Genomic DNA, 21,466 nt, shown 5'->3' with positions numbered 1-21,466 from the left:
ATACTTTAAATAACCAATAGAAAATGTAACTTTTGTTTACATATATATATATAAAAAATACATATACATGCGTAAACCAGAACATTGTGTACTAATAAATTAAATATTAAAATTAGTCTAAACGGAACCTCAAACAGGTTGCAGTGTCTAATGAGAAGCAATTATTTAAATAACCATTTCACGCTGTTAGGTTACTCCTTCACCAAACATGTCACAGTATTCTCTTAACTCTCCATGTCTGCTTTACTTTGAATCCTATGAGAAGAAATTTAAATAGTCACTAGACCAGCATAAGTAAAATGTGTGCTGACTTTTCAAGCTTTGCCTGTTTCCTGAGGGGAATACCACAGTTCTCAATTCCTGGTAAGCAAGACAACCGTGTTCATTTTTAGAACAACCAGTTCTGCATCTGCATTTGTCTACTTTTTTATGTTTTGGAGAGGACATTTGGCTGGGTTGCATGTAAAAAATGGCACCAAACACAACTATTAGAAACTGCTATCTGAACATAAAAATGTATGTTGATGCAAATAAAATGTAGTTACTTGAAATTACATAGAAGTTGTTCTGTTCCTTATTATTTGTCATCAATAATTGTAGAAGTGATGTCTGGAATATAACCTAGAACAGGATAAAAGTGCCTTACTAACTATAATAATGTTACTGTTGAAACATGCATACCTTTTCCTCACATGGAAAAAAAATCTCCACAATGAAACAAAACCAGAAGAAACCCAAAACTTTAATGCTGGATGAGGAAAAGTAGTAAAAAATTTCTTATTTCAGATTAGCTGCTTGTGGGTGGTACTTAATCATCTTTGTCAGATTTAAAGGAAAAGCCTTCCAAGAGATGTTTTGTAAAATGTTACCCCAGAAATTATTTGGATCAAGAAAAAAATTGTAAGGAAAACATTATCTGTAAAATACTAGTATATCACAAACAGTAACCAACACATTTATCAGTGCATGCAGAAGATCTGAAATAGGTCTAAGTTGTTTCAGGTTTTTTTTAGATGAAATTATTTTATGTGCTGGCTCCATTTTTGGAAACTTAGTATAAAACGGCAAACTGAGTGAAACTATTTCACATCTGCTCTTGGCCGTGCTAGTTTAAGATGAGAAATGGAGTTTTGCTTGGAGATTTTGTAAAAAAAAAAAACCCAAAAATGAAACAAAGCTAGAGGCTTTTAATTTGGAATCATTCCCTTGATAACGACAAACAGAAATGTAGAGCCCAACGTTACAGCCTGGAAAGCAACGCCAGGGGCTCACCCAGCCGCTCTGACGCCAGCCTGTGGCTGGCACGGTGCTAAGTCTGTACAAGGTCAGCAGCTGGTGGGAGGCACTGAGCACTGCCAGGTGCCCAGCAGCCAGCGTGAGGGTACAGTGCCATGACCAGCTGGCCACCTGGGAAGCAGCTGCTCTCCACCCTAAGCCAGGCAGCTGGCTGACACCCAGGACTAAAAACTCTTTGGTTTAGCACAGGGAAGACAAAGGAGTGGAGTTGGTAGGGGTTTATAGTAAAAGTAAGAAGAGAGGGAGAAGTAGGTGCAAAAGTATAAGCTGTTATCCCTGATGAGCTGATGAAAGCTGCTGCTCTTTGCAGCCTCTTGCTGACAGGGAGTAGGTGCTTGCTGCAGGTTGCTAGAATAAAAGCACTGGAAAGGTCAGGATCACAAGGTTGTGAATGTTATTACACTGGTGTACTGAAAACCTGGTACTTGTATCTTTAACAGCAGGCAGTACTGCTGCTCCCCTTTCCCAATACTGAGCTGTTATCTCTACGGGGCTGCCATTTACTGATCCTTTGTCCCTTCTGTAATTGCACTGTGAGGTCCAATTTTGAGTCCCACATTTCTAATTCTGTTAATTCCGTTTGTATTTTCAGCATTTATAGTTTCCCCTCTTTCTAAAAATGTACACAAAAGTATACTTAAGTATTTAAAATGTCAGCCTCAGTAAGATTGTTAAAAAGCAAACAATTCTTGGGGTTGATTTAAAAACTAGAAATATATTCTGTGTTCAGTAATGCGCCTGATACATTTCTCATCATTGAAGAAAGCATTTCATTTCAGTCAGGAAGCCTTTTAAGTATATTCAATATTTACATTCTTCCTGCTCTGAAAAATCCTCTGAAAACACTGGAGGCAAACCTCAGTTTTCTATGCTGTCAGTATATATATATCTCTTTAAGAGGCCTTTATCTTTGAGCAGTCTTACTCTTAGACTAACTAGAAATAAAATTACTAGTTGTCATTTATGGAGCTGATTTCATAGGAGTTAAATTTCTTGTCTGCAGTGGTAATATTATCAAATAAGCATGAGGGAACTCTCTCCCTTTTCTTATTTCCTTTGCATCTTATAACAGAACTTTTGACTTGATCCTTTCTGCCCTTGTCTTCTTAGGGTGTCTCTGTATGAATGATGTATTGGGATTTATTTGTATGTAAGTAATTTTTTAGAAAAACCCACACAAACCTACATTCAAAAGGTCCAAATTTTTGAAAATAAAATTCAGAAATTTTACTCACTTTTGGACATTTGTGTCCAAATCCATTTGTGTCCATGAATACCATTTGTGTACTGATCTCTCTGCTCTGGATTGTGTTTGCAGTCTAACCTCATCTGTTCTCTTTGCTCTGAGGCTTGTATTGAGCAACCACTCTGTTTACCTTTATGATGTCTGCTTTTCCAGTTTTGGAGACTAAGTTTTCTCTTGAAGCAGTAATTTCTCCTTTGAACTCCAGAAAAGTACCACCATGGTCTGAAGCATTTCAGGCTCCTTAGGTAGGAGTAGTCACTTCCAAAACTGCTCGATAGCTTCGTAGCTGTTTTGCGGTGTGTAAGGTGATGGCAACAAGAGAATGTTTTTTAAGGATGAACTGTGTACTCTAGATTACTGACACCACAGAAGCTGAAGTGCCTCGTTCCTAGTGGTTTATTTCATAATAGTCCAGTTATCTCTCTATGCCTAACCTTCCTGTGTGGTGCCTGCTTGAGCATATGCTAAATGGACTACACCAGAAGATGCCAACCCCTACATGGCTTGTGGGCAGTAGATAACTTTCTGACATAGTTCATAGTTGTAAGAAATTAAAAGGTTTTAACAGAGGTTGTCAAGAACAAAATTTTATCTCACCTGCAGCATGTTAGTTGTGTAGTATTGTCCCTAATGGACTAGCAAAGTTTGGACCACTAGACTATGAAAAATCAAATATCTAGAAACATATGTCAAATAATAAAATTAATGAATGTATGAACTTCCATGTGGTGCTTAATTAGATTAACTTAAAGTCATTTTTACTACATGGCAGGAGAGGGGAGAATACTGCTGGAAACATTTTAGGTGCAAACTGTTAGATTTTGAGCATGCTTTGAACAAGAGTTACATAGTGGCATGACGATGGTTAATGACACCAAGTGAAAAGTTATCTTTCTCACAGTGTCTGGACAGAACCAAAAAGAAGTTACGCCTTCCTTCTAAGTGTTTGTGTGTATATTTATAGTCTATTTATGGGATTTTAACTGTTTGCAACACTTTTTTTGGACCATAATGGGCTTTTTCTCTTCTCTCAGTGTCCTAACTATAAGATTTTTGGTGCTTTGGGTGGTGGCAGTCTATATTAAAGAGTGAATCAAACAGAGGTCTCGTGAGCTACATGATGTAGAAATAACATTTCTTGCTATTTTGGATAGCTACAGGGATGAACTGAATAAAGTACAATAATAAAAGAAAAATACATGACATATTATGCTTGGAAATCAAAGACTAAATAACGTGTTTCTGTTCTAGTCATTCCTGGTAGGAGATAGAATTACATCTAAGTGTTTCCCTGAGTTCTATGTATTCTGACCCAAGTATCCACAGCAGGCCCCTCTGCCTGAGCACAAGGTCTGACCTTCATCTCTGGTAAATAATTCAGAGTAGCAGTTCTGTGAAGAAGTATTATCACATGCATTTAATATAAGAGTTACAGATTAAAAATAACACTGTAAATTCTTTAGTAAACAATGACTTGCATCATAACTCTGAGTTGCTTCAGTTGCATGCAAATTGCTGCTAAATCAGAATAAGCAGCTTGCAATATGGCTTCTAGCTTCAAAACAGGGACCTGGCAGGGTTGGAAATAATAATCAAATTGCATAAAATCCTTTAATTTAGCCAAGCAAAGTCATAGATTACATGGTTGTCTTGTTATTTTTGTGACAAACTAGTTTACTTCATGTTGTAGTACCAAATTAACTTGTAAAATCTTTCTTGAGCTGAACTTTCATATTGTGACCTCCATCTGACCCGAAGACACTGAATGCAGTTAATACTGAGGCAGTCCCCATCAATTCAGCATCTTTTTTGTGTTGTCTCCCACAGGTGTTATTCCAAATGAAGTTTCGGGTGCTGGAGGAAAAGTTGAAGTCAGCTTAATTTTTCTTTAGATAACAGTTTGAGTTCATATTGTGTTTACTACAAATAGAACTGTACAATTGCAACGTTTAGGTTAACACCCTTTCCGCTTTCACAGCCATGGGAAAGTCTAGGTGGATTAAAGCAAATTACCAGAGGAAATACTTGTGTGAAGGCTTGTTGCTGTTTTGTGATGCTAGGTTGTCTTTTTTTTTTTTTTTTAAACATTTTTTTCCTCTGTAAATGTAACAATGTAATATTTCAGTTACAGGCATCAGAGCTTATTTTGAGTTGTTGGAAAACTGGTATTTTGCCATTTAAAGGTAAGTGATCAATTTTAGTAGATACACTCATCAAAAAGGAATATTTAATATCAGTAAATCAATAAGGTACATTTTATATTAATAATTAAACATAACTATGCTGTACCTAGCATTTATTAAGGCAAAGCCAGTGTCTCTGGCCTTTTCGAACTAAGCAGGGGAAAACTTAATGTGTGTGAGAGAGGATTGTGGAAGCAGAGTGACATAATAAGGTAAGCAAAAGTCTGAAAGTCTGAGAACAAGTCAACTCTTATTGGAATTTGAGTTTAATTTGAGGTAGTGCTTGTTAACAGATGAAGATGCAAAAATCACATTGTTAGTTGGAGTATCCTGAGCAGTTTTGTAATTTCTTCCTTTTAAATAGTAGTTTTCTCAAGTCAAAGAAGTGTGTCATATCTCAAGATTCTGCATTCTTTGCAAACAGGTGAAGTCCCAGAGGCAGTGATAAGAGCATGAAAATGCAAGACAAGTAGCATCTCTTTTCATTATGTTTGTACACAATTATGTAAGAATGTCTTCTAGAGCACAAAGTTTAAATTATTTTAAGTGGTAAATCTGAGAACAGTATCAAATGGTCCATGTTTCAATCCCATATCCACCACTAAGTTACTGTGCAGTATCTTGAGTTTTTCAGAACTCACTTTACTCATCTGAAAAATAGCTTCCTTTTATTTTATGGGCATACTGTCAGGCCTACACTGCATTTGTTTCTAAAGCACTTCAAGAAAGCCAGATACAGTGTATTCAAATCAATACTGAATAATTCTGCTCCTGTAGTAGTTCAGCAGAAGTGATGAAGCATTCACTGTTTTCAGCTGAAAGGTAAGTTGCTCTTCTTTATGTAGAAGTGCCCTGTGGGCCTGTCCGTTGAGAAGCAGGTCAGACATGAAAGGAATTTCAGGCCTCAGGCCCTCTGGTCTCTTCAGCCAGATATTCCACCCTGCTCAGTGGGTGGCAAACCCCTGGGGGCTAGATAAAAGGAGCTTAGGAGGGGGAGAAATAATCTCCCAAAAACATTTGAAAAGTAAGAGTAGTAGGAAATGTAGAGTATGACAATACTCAAGCAACAATATAGTATAAGGATATTGTCCAAAAAGCTGCCAAATTTCTAATCTGAAATTGGTTGAGTGTTTTTAGAGATCTGTTGCATTAATAACCTTTATAGGTCCTGAATTCAAGCACTAATTGATAGATCTAGCTACATAAAACTATTGGGTTTGTGCTTTTATTTGTAATGGCTTTGTGTAATTGCAGAACAAAAATGTGTATTTGTTGTTTTGTAGACTCTAGAAACTGTGATGTAGGGAAGTAGTATAATTATTCCTAAATCACTGTGTTCTGTATTTTGCATCCATCAGTTTAATAAAATGGATACTACAGAAGGAAAGTGATTGTTTTCCTTAATGACAATCAAATTATACAGTATTGTAATAGGGAAAAATACTTCCTGATTCTCCCTGAAATAGATGCTTACCTTGATAGTCACTGTATGCCTCTTTATTTATTCAGTATTTAATTATTCAGTATGCCTCTTTAAGATTCTGTCATGCTGTGACTCAGTGACTTTCCTCAGCAGTGAATTTGGGGTGTAGCATCTCCAGTGGTGTGGTTTTCAATGTTCCACAGTTGAGCTAAAGGGAATCCCAGAAATTAAATTAGTTTTTCTAGTTCTTCCCAACTGAATAACCTCAGTGTCTCAAGATCTTTGCATTTATTCCTGGCCCTGCTGAGTAGAAATTATTAAGCAAAATCATTTGCCATTTCTTAATGACAGTGCTTAAATATTATCATAGAATAAGAAAAATCCAAGCAGAAATATAATTGTGTCTCGTGAATTTATATCTCAGTATTTTTAAAAGGTATCTAAATGAGCAGTCATTCCTTTGACCTTTCTGTCAGTAGCTGGGCAAGAGGAAAATTAACCATGTGTTTACAGGAAATTCAATAGTGTCACTGTTCTTGATTAAAACACCAATAAAAAGCATTGAGATGCAAAATAGTTTGCTCAGGGTGGGTGAGCAGGGCACTGGGAGGGTCACCTTAAAAGCAGCCCACTCTTCTCACATGGACAAACTCTGCCTTCAGGAGCAAGTTCTTTTCTCTTTTTAGGTAGGAGGTTCTTGCCCATGCAGATTTGTTGGTGGTTTTGTGTTTGTTTTGGGTTTTGATGTTTGGGTTTTTTTGTGTGTTGTTGTGGGGTTTTTTTTAAATATTGTGATTACAGAAATGAGAATGAAAGTACTCAAGTGAGAGTCTGCTGCCAGCTCGTGACTAGCATCACTGTTGATATAAAGGATCTGCTCTTTTACAGCATAATTCGCTCCATTTTTGTGGCATAAGAGCTTCTAAAGTACAATTGAAGTGATATGGAAGTTAGGAGAAAGATTTTAATGCTCTAGAGAAAGCAGAAAGGAAATGCCACTTAACAAGGTAGTGTGGGAGAAGAACAAGTCTGTGACCACCTGAAGGTGCACAAGTCTATGGGGCCTGATGAGATCCATCCATGTGTCCTGAGGGAGCTGGCAGATGCAATCGCTAAGCCTCTGTCTGTCATATTTGGAGAGGTCACGATGGTTTGGTGAGGTTCCCGCTGATTGGAAAAAAGGTTACATAGCCCCTGTTTTTAAAAAGGGAGAGAAGGAAAGTCTGGGGAACTACAAGCCAGTTAATCTCACCTCTGTGCCCAGCAAGTTCATGAAACAGTTCCTCCTGGAGACTCTGCTAAGGCACATGGAAAATAAGGAGATGATGGGTGACAGCCAACATGGCTTCACTAAGAGCAAATCATGCCTGACCAACTTGGTGGCCTTCTACGGTGGGGCTACAGAGATGGTTGATAATGGCAGAGCAACTGATGTCATCTACCTGGATTTGTGCAAGGCATTTGACACTGTCCCGCATGACATCCTGGTCTCCAAACTGACAAGGCATGGATTTGACAGATGGAACACTCAGTGGATAAGGCATTGGCTGGATGGCAGCCACCAAGAGAGTTGTGGTCAATGGTTCGATATCCAGGTGGAAGCAAGTGACAAGTGGTGTCCCTCAGGGGTCAGTATTGGGACCAGTGCTGTTTAACATCTTTGTTGGAGACATGGACATTGGGATTGAGTGTATCCTCACTAAGTTTGCTGACAATACCAAGCTGTGTGGTGGGGTTGACACCCTAGAAGGAAGGGACACCATCCAGAGGGACCTTGACAGGCTGGAGAGGTGGGTCAGTGCCAGCTTCATGAAGTTCACCAAGGCCAAGTGCAAGGCCCTGCACCTGGGTCGGCACAACCCCAGGCACAGATACAAGCTGGGGGGAGGATGGATGGAAAACAGTCCCAAGGAGAAGGAGCTGGGGGTAGCAGTAGAGGAGAAGCTCAACATGAGCCGCCAGTGTGCACTCGCAGCCTAGAGGGTCAACCGGGTCCTGGGCTGCATCAAAAGAAGTACGGCCAGCAGGACCAGGGAGGTGACTCTGCCCCTCTGCTCTGGTGAGGCCTCTGCTCTGTCCACAGCATAGGAACGACACGAACCTGTTGTAAAGGGTCAAGAGAAGGGCCACAAAGATGATCAAAGGGCTGGAGCACTTCTGCTATGAAGACAGGCTGAGAGAGTTGGGGTTGTTCAGCCTGGAGGAGGCTTCAGGGAGACCTTACAGCAGCCATCCAGTACCTGAAGGGGCCTATATGAAAGATTGGGAGAAACTTTTCAGCAGAGAGGGCAGTGGTAGGACAAGGGGTAATGGTTTTAAACTGAAAGAAAGGAAATTTAGGTTATACATCAGGAAGAAATTCTTCACCATGAGGGTAGTAAGGTGCTGGAATAGGTCGCCCAGGAAGGTTGTGGAAGCCCCCTCCCTGGAGGTGTTGAAGGCCAGGTTGGATGAGGCCTTGTGCAGCCTGGACTAGTGTGGGGTGTCCCGGCTCATAGCAGGGAGATTGGAACTGGATGATCTTTGAGGCCCCTTCCAATCTTAACCATTCTATGATTCTATGATAAAATTAATATTTTTGTTTTAGGAAGATAAGTCTTTTCCAGGACCAAATCCCATTACTCATTTTTAAATCCTTGTCTTCTATTCCCATTTTCAAAAAGACAGCTCATGGTGTTTCAGCTGAATACATAACTTTCCTCCTCCTGCTGTCCTAACTAGTGAGCCTGGTTACTGCAGTTTCTTAGTAGTCTTCAGTGTCTGAGACTGCACTTTGTACTTTTGGAAAGAGGCATGTGTAGCATGAAATGTGATCTCTGAACAACTTTCCTACTAGAGCAGAGAGCTTCCTTTGTCTCCCACAGCGCACAGCAGCAATGCTGTCAGCTTTTCATCACTCTGAAGTGAGTTAATTTATCTTGTCACTTTGAAGCACTGCAGCCTTTAGGCTACTTTTCCGTTTTCTCAGACACTGCCCTTGCTCTTTTTCCAGCCTTGTGCATTTTGAACACACAACTCTGACTTTTCCCTCAAGTCACTCTGTATCTTCACACAGATTACTACGAATGAAACATTTTCCTCAGTGTTACCTTCACTGAGATCAGACTAATATCTGGGCACCATAGGTGAATATATGAATTCACAAAGAAGCAGCAAAGAAACTGTTCGCTAAGCAACCACGAACTCAGCAACATTGTAAAGAAATTTAATATTTGGTATTCAGCAACTTACTTAGAGCAGCCCATGCTTTGTACACTGAAGGGTTATATAGCTGATGTAGAAACTTCGGGTTTTATCAGTTCCAAGATTTAAACTCTCACCTGACTGCTGGTATAGTTTTGCACTTCTAATGATGACAGTGACTCAGTAGAGGCATAGTCATGATCTTCTAAAACACTGTCATCTGCTGGTGGTTTTAAGACACAACGTTTAGGTACAAAAGCAAAAATTGCAAACAAATCAGGCTAGACAAATGCTCAGATTATCTGCTTTATTCATATTAAATCTAATCATAGCACTATGAAGGATTTACCTTACACAACTATTTCTCCTCATTTTGCAGGATGCAGGTACAATGAGTTGTCACAGTTTTCACTGCACTGTCAGATAATGTGCTGTCGTTTATAACCTTTGTGCTGAAGTAAAGATAAAAATACTTCCTAACTGAATACAATTACCTGTGCACCTCTTTGTGGCACATTGTGTGACTACTTTAACACCAACATTAGCATTTTTAATTTTATGAGTAAGAGTAAAACCTTCAATTAATGCTAAATGCATCATTCTATAACCTGTTTGTAATGAACACTGGTGTGTACATAAGCTCTGGACAGTAACTCCTGTTACAAGGTTAGTGCTCCCTTCTGATTAGGTTTGTTTACTCAGTTACTAGTTCACGTTAATTTATTTTTAAAGTAACTCCCTCAATGTCAAATATTATCTGGTAGGAATAATAGGAATATTTTGTATTAGACATTATTTTAACAGCACCATGGTGATGCAAGGAAAAATTCAAACATGGCAAACCTTTCCAAACAAAATATGAACCAACATTAAAAAGTTAACAGAAACACTACACATTATGTTGCCTTCTTATATGTCTTTTCATATTTGTGATCAATGACTGGATTGAAAGAACTAGCTATTAGTAAATTCATACATTTTTCACAAAGTAACTGGAGTTGTAGGTATGGAGAAGAGTACTGAAAATCAAATTAATAATTTATGGCCATGGCTTTTTTGTGACTTCCAGAAAGCTGTCGTAACTTAAACCCACCATTTTAAAAATCAAACTGGACTGGCTAGAGGCCATACAAAAACCCAATACTTCAACCATTGTTAGCAGCTAAGATAGTTATTGGTTGAGAATAGTATCAATTCTTTTGGCAACTGCTTGATAGCTGAATTTGAATTAGAATTTAGTGGGATTACTTCAGTTGAAAGCAAATTGCTTTCTGTGTCTGAGCAATCTGAAATAACTCTGACAACAACTATCCAGCTCCTGATGGCCTCTTCTCTCTTGCAGCAGCTTCTGTACTCAGGGGACTCAGCACAGTAAGTAAGCAGAAAATTGTTTCCTCTTCTGTCGGGTAGGTTTTCTGCATACCCAACATGCAGAGTGACTAAGGAAAAGGTCTGACAAGCACTGGAGCTCACACCAGACAAGGAATGGGAGTGCAGGAATGTGTGAGCCACTATCACTGACAATTAGAGAAGTCCAGACTGCTACAAAACAGTCTTTTACATTCATGCTCTATTCCCTTTCCCATGGAAATACATCAATGACAGCTATAGGTACATGTGGGGTTTAGAGTAAATGCGTTGTATATTGCAATGTATTTTAATGAAACTTGCCCAAGCGCTAAAGCATTTAAAGCCTTTTTATAAGTCTTCTGTTAGTATTTTGCAGTGATATATGTATCTTCAGAATTTGTATGCTGCTGCTTAGTATGGGATACCACTTTGTATCAAAAGTGATCAAAATCACTTCAAAAAAGTGTGACCAGCAGGGCCAGGGAAGTGGTTCTGCCCCTCTGTTCTGCTCTGGTCAGACCCCACCTGGAGTACTGTGTACAGTTCTGGTATCCTCAGCACAAGAAGGATATAGACCTGTTGGAGAGGGTCCAGAGAAGGGCCACCAAGATGATCAAAGGCCTGGAGCACCTCTGCTATGAAGACAGGCTGAGAGAGTTGGGGCTGTTCAGCCTGGAGAAGAGAAGGCTTTGGGGAGACCTCATAGCAGCCTTCCAGTACTTGAAAGGGGCCTACAGGAAAGCTGGGGAGGGGCTTTTCATCAGAGAAGATAGTGATAGGACAAGGGGTAATGGTTTTAAACAGAGAGAGGGGAGATTTACATTAGATACTAAGAAGAAATTCTTCACTCTAAGGGTGGTGAGGAACTGGAATGGGTTGCCCAGGGAGGTTGTTGATGCCCCATCCCTGGAGGTTTTTAAGGCCAAGTTGGACAAGGTTTTGTGCAACCTGGTCTAGTGGTAGGGCTCCCTGCTCATGGCAGGGGAGTTGGAGCTTGATGCTCTTTAAGGTCCCTTCCAACCTTAATGATTCTATAATTATCTGATCAACACTAGACATATAGCTCTGTATCACAAAACATTGCTGTTTTTTACCAATTGAAAAGCACAGAAATGCACAATGCCCTTGATTTTTTAAATGCCACCCATCTATTTATGATTAAATGATACATACAAATATTACTTCACCTTCTCATAAAACCCAGGTTAGGCATCTCCTGTTGAGAACAGGAGGTAATTATGTACACTGGTATTTAGAAAACAAAAGACCCTGCTGTGGTATAAAAAGATCCCCTGGAAAATATCTAGCTGCCATATGATTACCACGTGTGTTTAGTATTATTGCAGCCAATTAAGAGTTTATTAATAAATCACCTTGCCATTTTCTGTAGTAACAAAAACTTTAGTGTAGGAAAAAATAACTTATCTTTTATCAGTTTCTAGTCTTGTACTTGTTCTCTTAGCCTTTAGTCCTATGAAAATACCTGTACTGTGAGAAACACTTTGAACATACTATCTGAACCTATATACAGAACTCTCTTTTGTGTTGGATACATTTTATGAAAGAATTAACAAAGGTGTCCTTCTCTATTTGATAGCTGTATAAGCCAGTGTCCTTTCAATTATGCATCTATCCATCAAACTTACATACACTTAGTGACTTAGGTTTAAAATTAGATTGTAATCTGTAGATGCTGCCGAGAAGAAATGTGAGCTGGCATTTGTAATAGGTGTGGGAGAATCATGGATTTATTAGGGGATTGAAGGTTGTTAGAGGGTTTGCTTGGCTTGCTAACCTCTGAATTGTACAGCTGTGCTGCTGCATGCTGTATTTAAAGGAAACAGGCTACCTGACTGAAGTAGAGAAATCTTGCTTCTAATGGCTGCAGGCAACTTAATCGTCTGGTTTATCTGATTTCCTCATGGACTGCTATTCAGGCTTTTTTGCCCCTTTAGTTCTGGAGACTTTTTTCTATACCTCTGTTTCAAGCTCACCTACAGAAACAAGAACATCAAAATCTTCAAAATACTTACTTGACTATTGCAGCTTGTTGCTTCAGACTTTTTTGTTTTGTTTTGTTTTGTTTTTTAAGGTGTTCCAAATTAACAATTGTTCTCAGTAGAAATCAGTGAATTGTGCAAGTCACTCTGCCATCCACTGTGTGCATAGGAGTCTTAATGGGATCACTATTGGCCTCAATTTATCTACAGCTAAACAGACTGCTGAAAAATTATATATATTTTTTTAACATGTAGATAAAAATTAGGAAAAATTGACAGCAGTTTGGGTTGTTTTTTTTTTTTTGCTGTAAATATAGCTTGGTTACTTTTTGGTCATTGTACAGCAAAGGATCCGTTTTCTATCTACACTTTTCCTGAAATTACTTAACGATGAGAGGAGCATATTTAAGTGAAAATGTTTGTGGATATTGGTGATCACCACATACAGTATTCATCGTGTGGTGCTGTACAAAAGACCCCACAGTGCAGCATTTATTGCAAATGGCATAATGTATTTCTAGCCTTCATATAACATCACTGTCGGCACGGAAAGTTTCTGAATGGTCCCATTGTTGGAGAACGAGTGCCAGCTACTGCTGGCTGCTCCCTGCGTCTACACCGACAGGACTCAACACAACACAGATCTCAGCCAATAAGGGATCTAAAGCCATCGGTTTTAACCTAGGGCGGCCAAGAACATTCGACCCCAGCCCTAATTTCAAAGAGATAACAGCAACAGTGACGCTGTTACTTGCCAACAGCATCCCTCAGGTTTACAAACAGAAGAGCACTCAGGTGGTTTCACGGGGGGGGGACTAAATAAAAACAACGTGACTTTTACCGGCGGACGGGTTTTCGTGCAGTTTCAAAAAGCAGCTTTCGAGCACTTTTCTTCGTCAGCAGCTTCCGTCAGCGCTTGTGACAAGAAGGTGCCCGGTGCTTCGGCGGGACGGTGCCCCCTCCGGCCCGGCCAGCGACGCCTCTGCCCCGGCTTGCCAGGGGGTAATGACTCACCGGGCTGAGCAGTCGCTATGGAAGCAAACAACAGGAAAGAAACCAGCGGCCGGAGCCGGATCCCACCCCCCGCTCCTCGGGCGCGGGGGGAGCCCGCCGGGCCCGCTCCTGAAGGCAGAGCTGGGGGGCCGGGGGGCAGGCGGAGGGCAGGCAGCGTGGCTGCACCTTCTCCCTTCACGGCTTCGTGGGGCAGAGCGGGGGCTGCCCGCCTCCCCGGGTGCGTTAGAAAGGGGGTGGTTAGTAGGTCAAGAGAGGTTCTCCTCCCCCTCTGTTCTGCCTTGGTGAGGCCGCATCTGGAATATTGTATCCAGTTCTGGGCCCCTCAGTTCAAGAGGGACGGGGAACTGCTGCAAAGAGTCCAGCGCAGAGCCACAAAGATGATTAACGGAGTGGAACATCTCCCTTATGAGGAAAGGCTGAGGGAGCTGGGTCTCTTTAGCTTGGAGGAGAGGAGACTGAGGGGCGACCTCATCTATGTTTACAAATATGTAAAGGGTGAGTGTCAAGAGGTTGGAGTTAAGCTTTTTTCAGTGATGACCAGTGATAGGACAAGGGGTAATGGGTGCAAACTGGAGCATAAGAGGTTCAATGTGAATATCAGAAAAAACTTCTTTCCTGTGAGAGTGACAGAGCCCTGGAACAGGCTGCCCAGAGAGGTTGTGGAGTCTCCTGGGCTGGAGACATTCAAAACCCGCCTGGACACGTTCCTGTGTGATGTGCTCTGGGTGACCCTGCTCTGGCAGGGGGGTTGGACTAGATGATCTTTTGAGGTCCCTTCCAACCCCTAGGACTCTGTGATTCTGTGATTCCCTCCCTCCGGACGGAAACCTGGCGGCGGCCCTGCAACGCCTCCCGCCTGCGCTATTCCCAGCACGGCCTCGCCCCGCAGCCTCCAGGAGGGAGGTGGAGGGCGGGAGGTGTCACCGCCCGGCGCCCAGCCCCGGCCGGGCGGCACAGCGCCGGTGCCCGCCCCCGGGGCGGGGGGGCGGGGATGGCGCCGGGCGTGCCGTTGGGAAGCGTGTGCCTCGCCGCACGCCGTAGGCTCCGCAGCGCTGGGTTCCACGTTGGCTGCGCAGGCGCGGTAGTCGCGGCGCTCACCTGCTCCGCCGCGGGGGGCCCAGGAAGGAGCGGCGGCGGCTTCGGGGGGCCGGGCCGGGCCGGGCCGGGCCGGGGCGGGCGGAGCTCGGTCCCGCCGCCGTCACCCTCCCCCCCGGCGCCCCTCGCCCGCTGCGCGGGAGGCGCTGCCCAGCCGGCCGGGGCCTCGCGCCCCGCTCCCCTCGCCGCCGGCCCCCCGACCCCCGCCTTCCCTCCCTCCCTCTTTCCCTCCCTCCCGCCACCATGTTCAAGAAGCTGAAGCAGAAGATCAGCGAGGAGCAGGCGCCGCCGCGCGGGGCCGGGGGACGCGGGGCCCCCCTTCCCCAGCAGGTAGGGCCGGGCCGGGCCCCGGGGAGGGGCCGCGGGGCGGGAGGTGCCCACCGGCTCGCTGCGGGGGTGCCGGGACGAAGCCCGGCCCGACCCGGCCCGGTGGCCTTTCACCCGGGGAGCTGAGGGCCGCGCTCCGCCCTGGAAGCCCTCGGCGTCCTGCCGGCAGCGGGTCAGCCCGGTCCTGCCGGCCTGGGCGCAGGGAGGGTCGCGCAGCGCAGGCCCTGGCGCCCTGCGAGCTGTGGGCGGCCCAGGGCTGCGGGGTGGGCCGGCTGACCCCGCGCCCCGGCTCCCCGGCCGCGCCGGGCGGCTTCGCTCCGACTTGGAAAGGCAACTTGGTTGTTACCGAGTCACCTGCCGTCCTGGGAGTCTCTCCAGGGGCTGCTGAGAGTGTTCTTGGGGTGTTTGGCCACTCCCCAAGGCTGTCTTTTGGAGGAGTGTGAAAGCCATCTCTTGCTTGAGCGTCAAGCGGATGGAACAGAGGTGTGTTTGTTCTGTAGCGTTGCAAGGAATTGACACTTAATGTGCGCTGAATAACAGTCCGGCATTCAGATTGCTAGTTAACTCTTTCTCTCGTCTTAATGCTTGTTCTTTTAATTCCTGTAAGTGTTTTCAGTTTCCATCTTGCAGAGGGCTGCTGTGCTTATCTTAACCTTTTTTTTTTTTTTTTTTTTCCTAAACAGGGAAAATTGAGAATATCGTGTAAAGCTGAGAATTAGGTATCTTTTTTGTTTGGTCATAATTTAATTGGCCATTTTTCTCTTACTTTCCCCAAGTTATGATTAGTGTTGGATTCTAGAAACTCTTCTCAGATTATAATAATGCACATTAAATATAACGTGAGTGCAGAGGATCTCTGAAAGCAGCAGTGGCCCAAAAAACGTTGTGATGGTTTCATACACGTGTCAAAAGAGAATAAACTCTGCTAGTTCAAATTTGGGTAGAAAGCTTTTGACTTTTTGTGGCGAACTCTGTGCTGAAAAAGATGTCTATGTCTCTGGCTTTTTGTTGGGTTAAGTATCCTTTTCATCTTGTGATCTAGAAGACTAAAACTGGTATGAACTCTGTATCATGTGACTGTTAAGTTACAGACAGATAATTTGGTTAATTTTACAAATAGGCCATCAGTTGCCTGGGATTGATCTGAATGTCATTTGAACTACTGGGAGATCTGACACTGCATAGTCTCAGTATTAGACCATGGTTTCAAAACTGCTGACATTCAGCTATGTAGTATCTTTTAAATCACTCATTTGTCAAACGGAGCTTTATTTTTGGAAATGGATCTACTGTAAAGCTTTTTGTAGCTAGTTGAGTTTTATGTTAAGCCCTTTCATAATTATTTAACTCTAGATCTTCTCTAGATAGGAAGCTAAGTATATTTTTGCCAGTGACTGGAGTGCTGTCCTGAATTTACATATGTGGTGGACTTTTAATACAGTGTAAAGAGTCTGAGCTGCAGAGCTTACTGTTTTCAATAAGCAGTAGCTAAATTATGCTACCTTGCAAACAACAGCGTAAACCACTTAGTTCAGGATCCTTGGTGCATGTGTTAAAGGGTCAGTACTTGTTGAAAATTAGCCTTGTGGATAAATTTGGGATGGAGTGCACATATGCACCCAACGGTATAATATATTGCAGTCTTTATTTGGCTGTTAAAATGAACACTGATACATTCCATGAAATCTAATAGGAGAGCTTATGATAAATGATATTTTCACCTAGTCTGCTGTACTGTGGACAGAGCAGATAGTGCAGCTCAAGGGTTGGTGCGAATGGAAAGGCAGAAGCAGAAAATGACAACAGATGTTTATTTTAATGTGTAATAGTCCTCTTGCAGTATTGCTTATTCTTCAGTTGCTCTCAAGTAATGCTAGAGGGAAATTTGAGATAAATTTGATCTTAAAAGTAAAATAGGCAAGTCTGCTTGTTCTTTATATATATTTGAAAACAGATTCTGTAAATTAGGAAGGAGCAAGAAGTTTTTGAAACCTGTAAAATCTACTGGAGTCTTGCAGAGAGTGTATAACATTGCTTTTAGTAATTCAGATCCTTAATATGCATCCTGCTTATTAGGTACTTTGTCATTGTATAGATTACCAGCTATCGAGACATTTTGAAACTGTATTTTCCAAGCCCTTGCCACTTCTTAGTTTTATAAGACTTGTTTGCCTTGAGTTTTTCCTCTTTTCTGTGCTGTGCCTTGAAGGGAAACTTCTCTCACCATATCATTCATATCTTCTGCTTTGAGACCTAAACTTGTCAGTGGTACTCTGGTTTTAGTGTCTGAGACTAAATTTACTGACCTAAAGACTGATTAAATCCAGAGGTAAAATTTCTCAAGTGTAACACTTTTTCTGAGGAGGCCTTTGTAGGCCTCCCTCTTTCAACTGAAGTTAACTAACTGATGTCAGCTTTTGGATTGAGAATACCCGCACTCTGCCTCTCAAAGGCTCAAGAACACATCAGTTTGTAACTGCTGACAGAGAGAAAAAAAATGTTATTTCAGTTCTCGGTGTCTCTTGGACCAGTACTTGTTGAAGATGGTCTTTTGACAAACAGGGATGAAGAAAAAGTGAAGACATCAAATGTGTTGTTTGCCTTAGTCTTTAATAATACTGATAGACTTTGGGCTGCCCAGTCCTCCAGGTTGGAGAACCATGACTCTGGGAACAGTGACTTTCCATTTGTGGACACTGAAATTATCAGCTGAATGTGTGGGGTGAGCAGGCACATGGTGGACTGGGTGGAAGTACTGGCTAAAAGGCAGAGCTCAAAGGCTTGCAGTAAATGGGGCTACACCTGGTTGGCAGTCAGTCGCCAGACATGTTCTTCAGGGCTCAATTTCAAAGCAAATTCTCTTCCATCTTTTTATCACTGTTCTGGAGGCCAGGATTGAATGTACTAAGTTTGCTGATGCTACTAAACTGGGAGGTGCTGTTGACTCTAGAGTGACAAGTGGCCTTGCAGAGGGATCTGGATAGATTGGAGCACTCGGCAATTGTCAGTGGCATGAAACTGAACAAGAACAATAGCTGGATTCTGCACCTGGGATGGAGTAACGTTGGGCCCAAGTCTAAATTGGGAAAGGAGTGGCTGGAGAGCAGTCCTGCAGAAAGGGCTCTTGGGGCACTGGCTGACAGGAGGCTCAGCAGGAGCCAGCTGTGTGCTGTGGCAGCCACAAGGGCAAGCCTGTAGGGCATCAAACACAGCATGACCAGCTTGTCCAAAGAGGTGATTATCCCACTGTGTTTAGTGCTGGTGCAGCTTCACCTTGAGTATTGTGTGCAGTTTTGGGCACCATAACTTAAAAAGGATGTTAAAGTCCTTGAATGCATCCCAGGGAGGGAGCCAAAGCAGGGGAAGGGGCTGACAGGGTTTGTCTAGTTTGGAGAGAAGGAGGCTGAGGGGCAACCTCACAGCTCTCTACAGCTTCTTGAGGAGAGGAAGTGGTGAGGGAAGTCCTGATCTCTTCTCCCTTGATCCCAGTCCAGGACAGGATGGCTGGGACTGGCTCAATCTCCTCCATTTGTCAGTGGAGATTCCAACTTGACATGAGGAAATGTTTCTTTATTGAGAGGGTGGTCAAACCCTGGAAGAAGCTTCCTAGAGAGGCAGTTAATGCCCTATGCCTGTCAGTGTTTAAGAGGCATTTGTACAACACCCTTAAAGGCAATGCTTGAACTTTTGGTCAGCCCTGAAATGATCAGTCAGTTGGACTAGATGATCCTTGTAAGTCCCTTCCAGCTGAACGACAGTATTCTGCTATCTGCATTCACCATGAATTGGAATAATGGCGAGTCTGTTCTTTTCCTGAAATGCCAGAGGTTCTTCTGCTTGAAGCCCACTTTCAAGGACACACAAAGTTTGCAAGTGGAAACGGGATTTTCTCTTTATTTTTCTGACTGTGTTTCAGAGCCAGTGCTCACAAGTGTAACACGATGCTTGTGTGCAGCCAGGAGTTCAGGCTGATGTGTTCTTCAGCTTAACTTGAAGGAACATCCCTTGCTGGCAAAGGCAAGTCCCAGAGCTGCAGAAAGTAGCAGCAGGAATACAGGCCAAGCAGCCCCTGTCTTTTGAAGAGTGAGAGTGTGAAGAATGAGGAAGAAGAGGTGTGTGGTACCATAGGGTATTGTCCAAAGTATGACACGTAGCAATGACACTTTCTGCCTTCCCAAACTTGCTCCACCGCTGCGCTTTTTTGTACAGTGATGCCTGGGCAGTGCTCTTGTGCCTGCCCTGTGCTGGTGTTGCATGCAGGGAGAGCTGGAATGGGGCAGCTCTGGATGGTGCAGCTGGGCTGGAGCCCTTCCAAGCACAAGCAAGAAGCCCTTGTAGAGGAAGGTGCAACCTGCCCCCCCAAGACAGCTGCTAGGCCACCGTGGAGGGAAAAAAGCCTTCCTCCCCCCAGCTGCAGCAGGCAGTGACCTCACAAAATGGGCCAGAGGAGGCCTGACAAGGGGTCATGCTCAGTGCTGCAGAGGAAGGCAAAAGGCCCCCCCTCGGGGACCAGGGCCAGTCTGCCCCGGGGGAAAATTCCTTTCTGACCGCAGCAGAGCTGGCAATCGGTTGCTCCCTGTGCATGTGAGCAAGACCTGCCTCCTTGACCACGGGCTGTTCATGCCTCCCAAGAGATGCCCAAGCCCTATTCTCTCTGAAGCTCTTACCAGGGGCTTTCCAGCATAGCCAAATGCCCCTCGCCTGATCGAACTTTGGGGCTGTCCCTGGCGGGACACCATTGGGTGCTCCAAAGCACTGAACCTCCAGGCAGCATCTCTGCATACCATTTCTTACAGCTGCTGCCCCTGGCTCATTCGAAGATGAAGACAGTGAGCTCTCTAGTGCTCCTCAAGAAGGCATTTCCTTGGTCTGGTCACAACTATCCAGTTTGAAAAGGGTTTCCATCCATCAATGAATCTTACAGCAGAGAACCTCCAGCAGCCTTGTGCAACCTCTGGTGCCCCTCCCGGAGCATGTGACTGTTGTTGCTGGAGGTTACATTGTGACATGGAGGTGACGGGGTGGAGGGGGATGGGCCCTGCCCTTAGCACCTTTGAGAAGAAGGGCTTTGGAGTGCTGGCCCCGAGGAATGGTTGTAAATTGATAAGACGTCTCAAAGCAGCTATGAAAACTGTAGAACCACAGAGGGCACAGTGAAGAGAACTGTTCAGATGTTTGAAACAGTAGCAGATTGGCGATGAATGTTTGGAAACAGTTTTCCCTCTGCATGGTGAGGGCCAGAAGCAATCTTCTTTGAATCACTGGTATTAGGTTAGGGAGTAGGAAGAAAATGAGAGTAGGCTCTTGGCATGAAAAGGTTGTCACTGTTTCTCAAACTCTACAGATACTTCTGGTGTGAAATTTTTCAGCAGGATATAGAGTTTTGATGGTTATTTGGGACTGGATGAGGTGTTTGACTTTTGATTAGTATTTTCAGGTGGGAACATTGGGTCTGCTTTGTTTGACCTTGTAACTATGACTGGATTTGGAATAATTTTGTAGGTTTTAGTTATATTAGAGTTAACTCATTAGTATCCAAATTTTACAAAGTGTACTCACAGACTGAAACTATAAAAAGAGTGTAATTCTCTTCTGCTCTTTTTCTAATATCTTCTCAGTGCTCTTATACTCAGTCATGGTTTAGAACTTTGAACTCTGTCTTCTGAGACAGGCATTTTACAAGGCATAATTTATGTGTGCAACCTCAATGATGGTGCTGCAACAAAGCCTTAAAGGAGGGTCCCTTTAAAGGGGCTTTTTTATTTGTTGTTGTTTGTTTTTTTTTTCCCCAGCACTTTGATAATTCCAGTTACATTGTAGAATATACCAATGAGAGATCTTACTAATAAGTTTCTTTGTACATAAAAGCTTGTTGTTCATTACATTTATACTAAAATTTTATATTTGAATTTTGAAGTATGAGGCTGGCAAGCTGCATTTGAGTTGGCGTGGCTGGCGTTGCAATGTCACACAGCATGAAGTTGCAAAATGTCTTTGAATAGATGTTCAGTGCTGACAGTATTAACGAGGTCATACTGACCTCATAAAATGTGCAATTTTCTTCTGGCCTTTTTCTTTGTTTAGATTCACTTTTACAAGGTTTGTGTTTGTTTTTTTCTTTTGTCAGGTATGTGATGTTATTCCATGTGTAAATTCTTTAATTCCCTCAGTTTGTAAAACTGTTAAACCTTAAGCAACCGTAGTGTGTTGCTGAAGTATTAGGAAGCTTGAGTTTCAAATCTAGTCTAAGAAGACTGTGGTTAGAAATAATCAAAATAACTAATTTTGTTGTATGCTTTTGCGGCTGATTGGTGTCATAATCTGCTCTGGAGACTTTGTAGTAAGGTAT

General features: G+C 43.0%; 1 protein-coding gene across 5 annotated transcripts in view; it reads left to right on the top strand.

Annotated features, from left to right (window-relative positions):
* Positions 1–14,794: 14,794 nt before the first annotated feature.
* The window catches only part of GOLGA4 (golgin A4), a 67,075-nt gene continuing 60,403 nt past the window's right edge, over positions 14,795–21,466 (top strand). For all 5 annotated transcript variants that reach the window (XM_051610690.1, XM_051610692.1, XM_051610691.1 and 2 more), the window contains exon 1: positions 14,795–15,120. In XM_051610690.1, the coding sequence (XP_051466650.1) occupies positions 15,034–15,120 (87 nt within the window). In that variant the 5' untranslated portion in view covers positions 14,795–15,033. The remainder of the gene's footprint in view (positions 15,121–21,466) is intronic.

Source organism: Apus apus, chromosome 2 (assembly GCF_020740795.1).
Source record: "Apus apus isolate bApuApu2 chromosome 2, bApuApu2.pri.cur, whole genome shotgun sequence".
Lineage (NCBI taxonomy): Eukaryota > Metazoa > Chordata > Aves > Apodiformes > Apodidae > Apus > Apus apus.
Note: the sequence above shows the minus strand (reverse complement) of the source record. Positions and strands in the feature narration are given on the sequence as shown.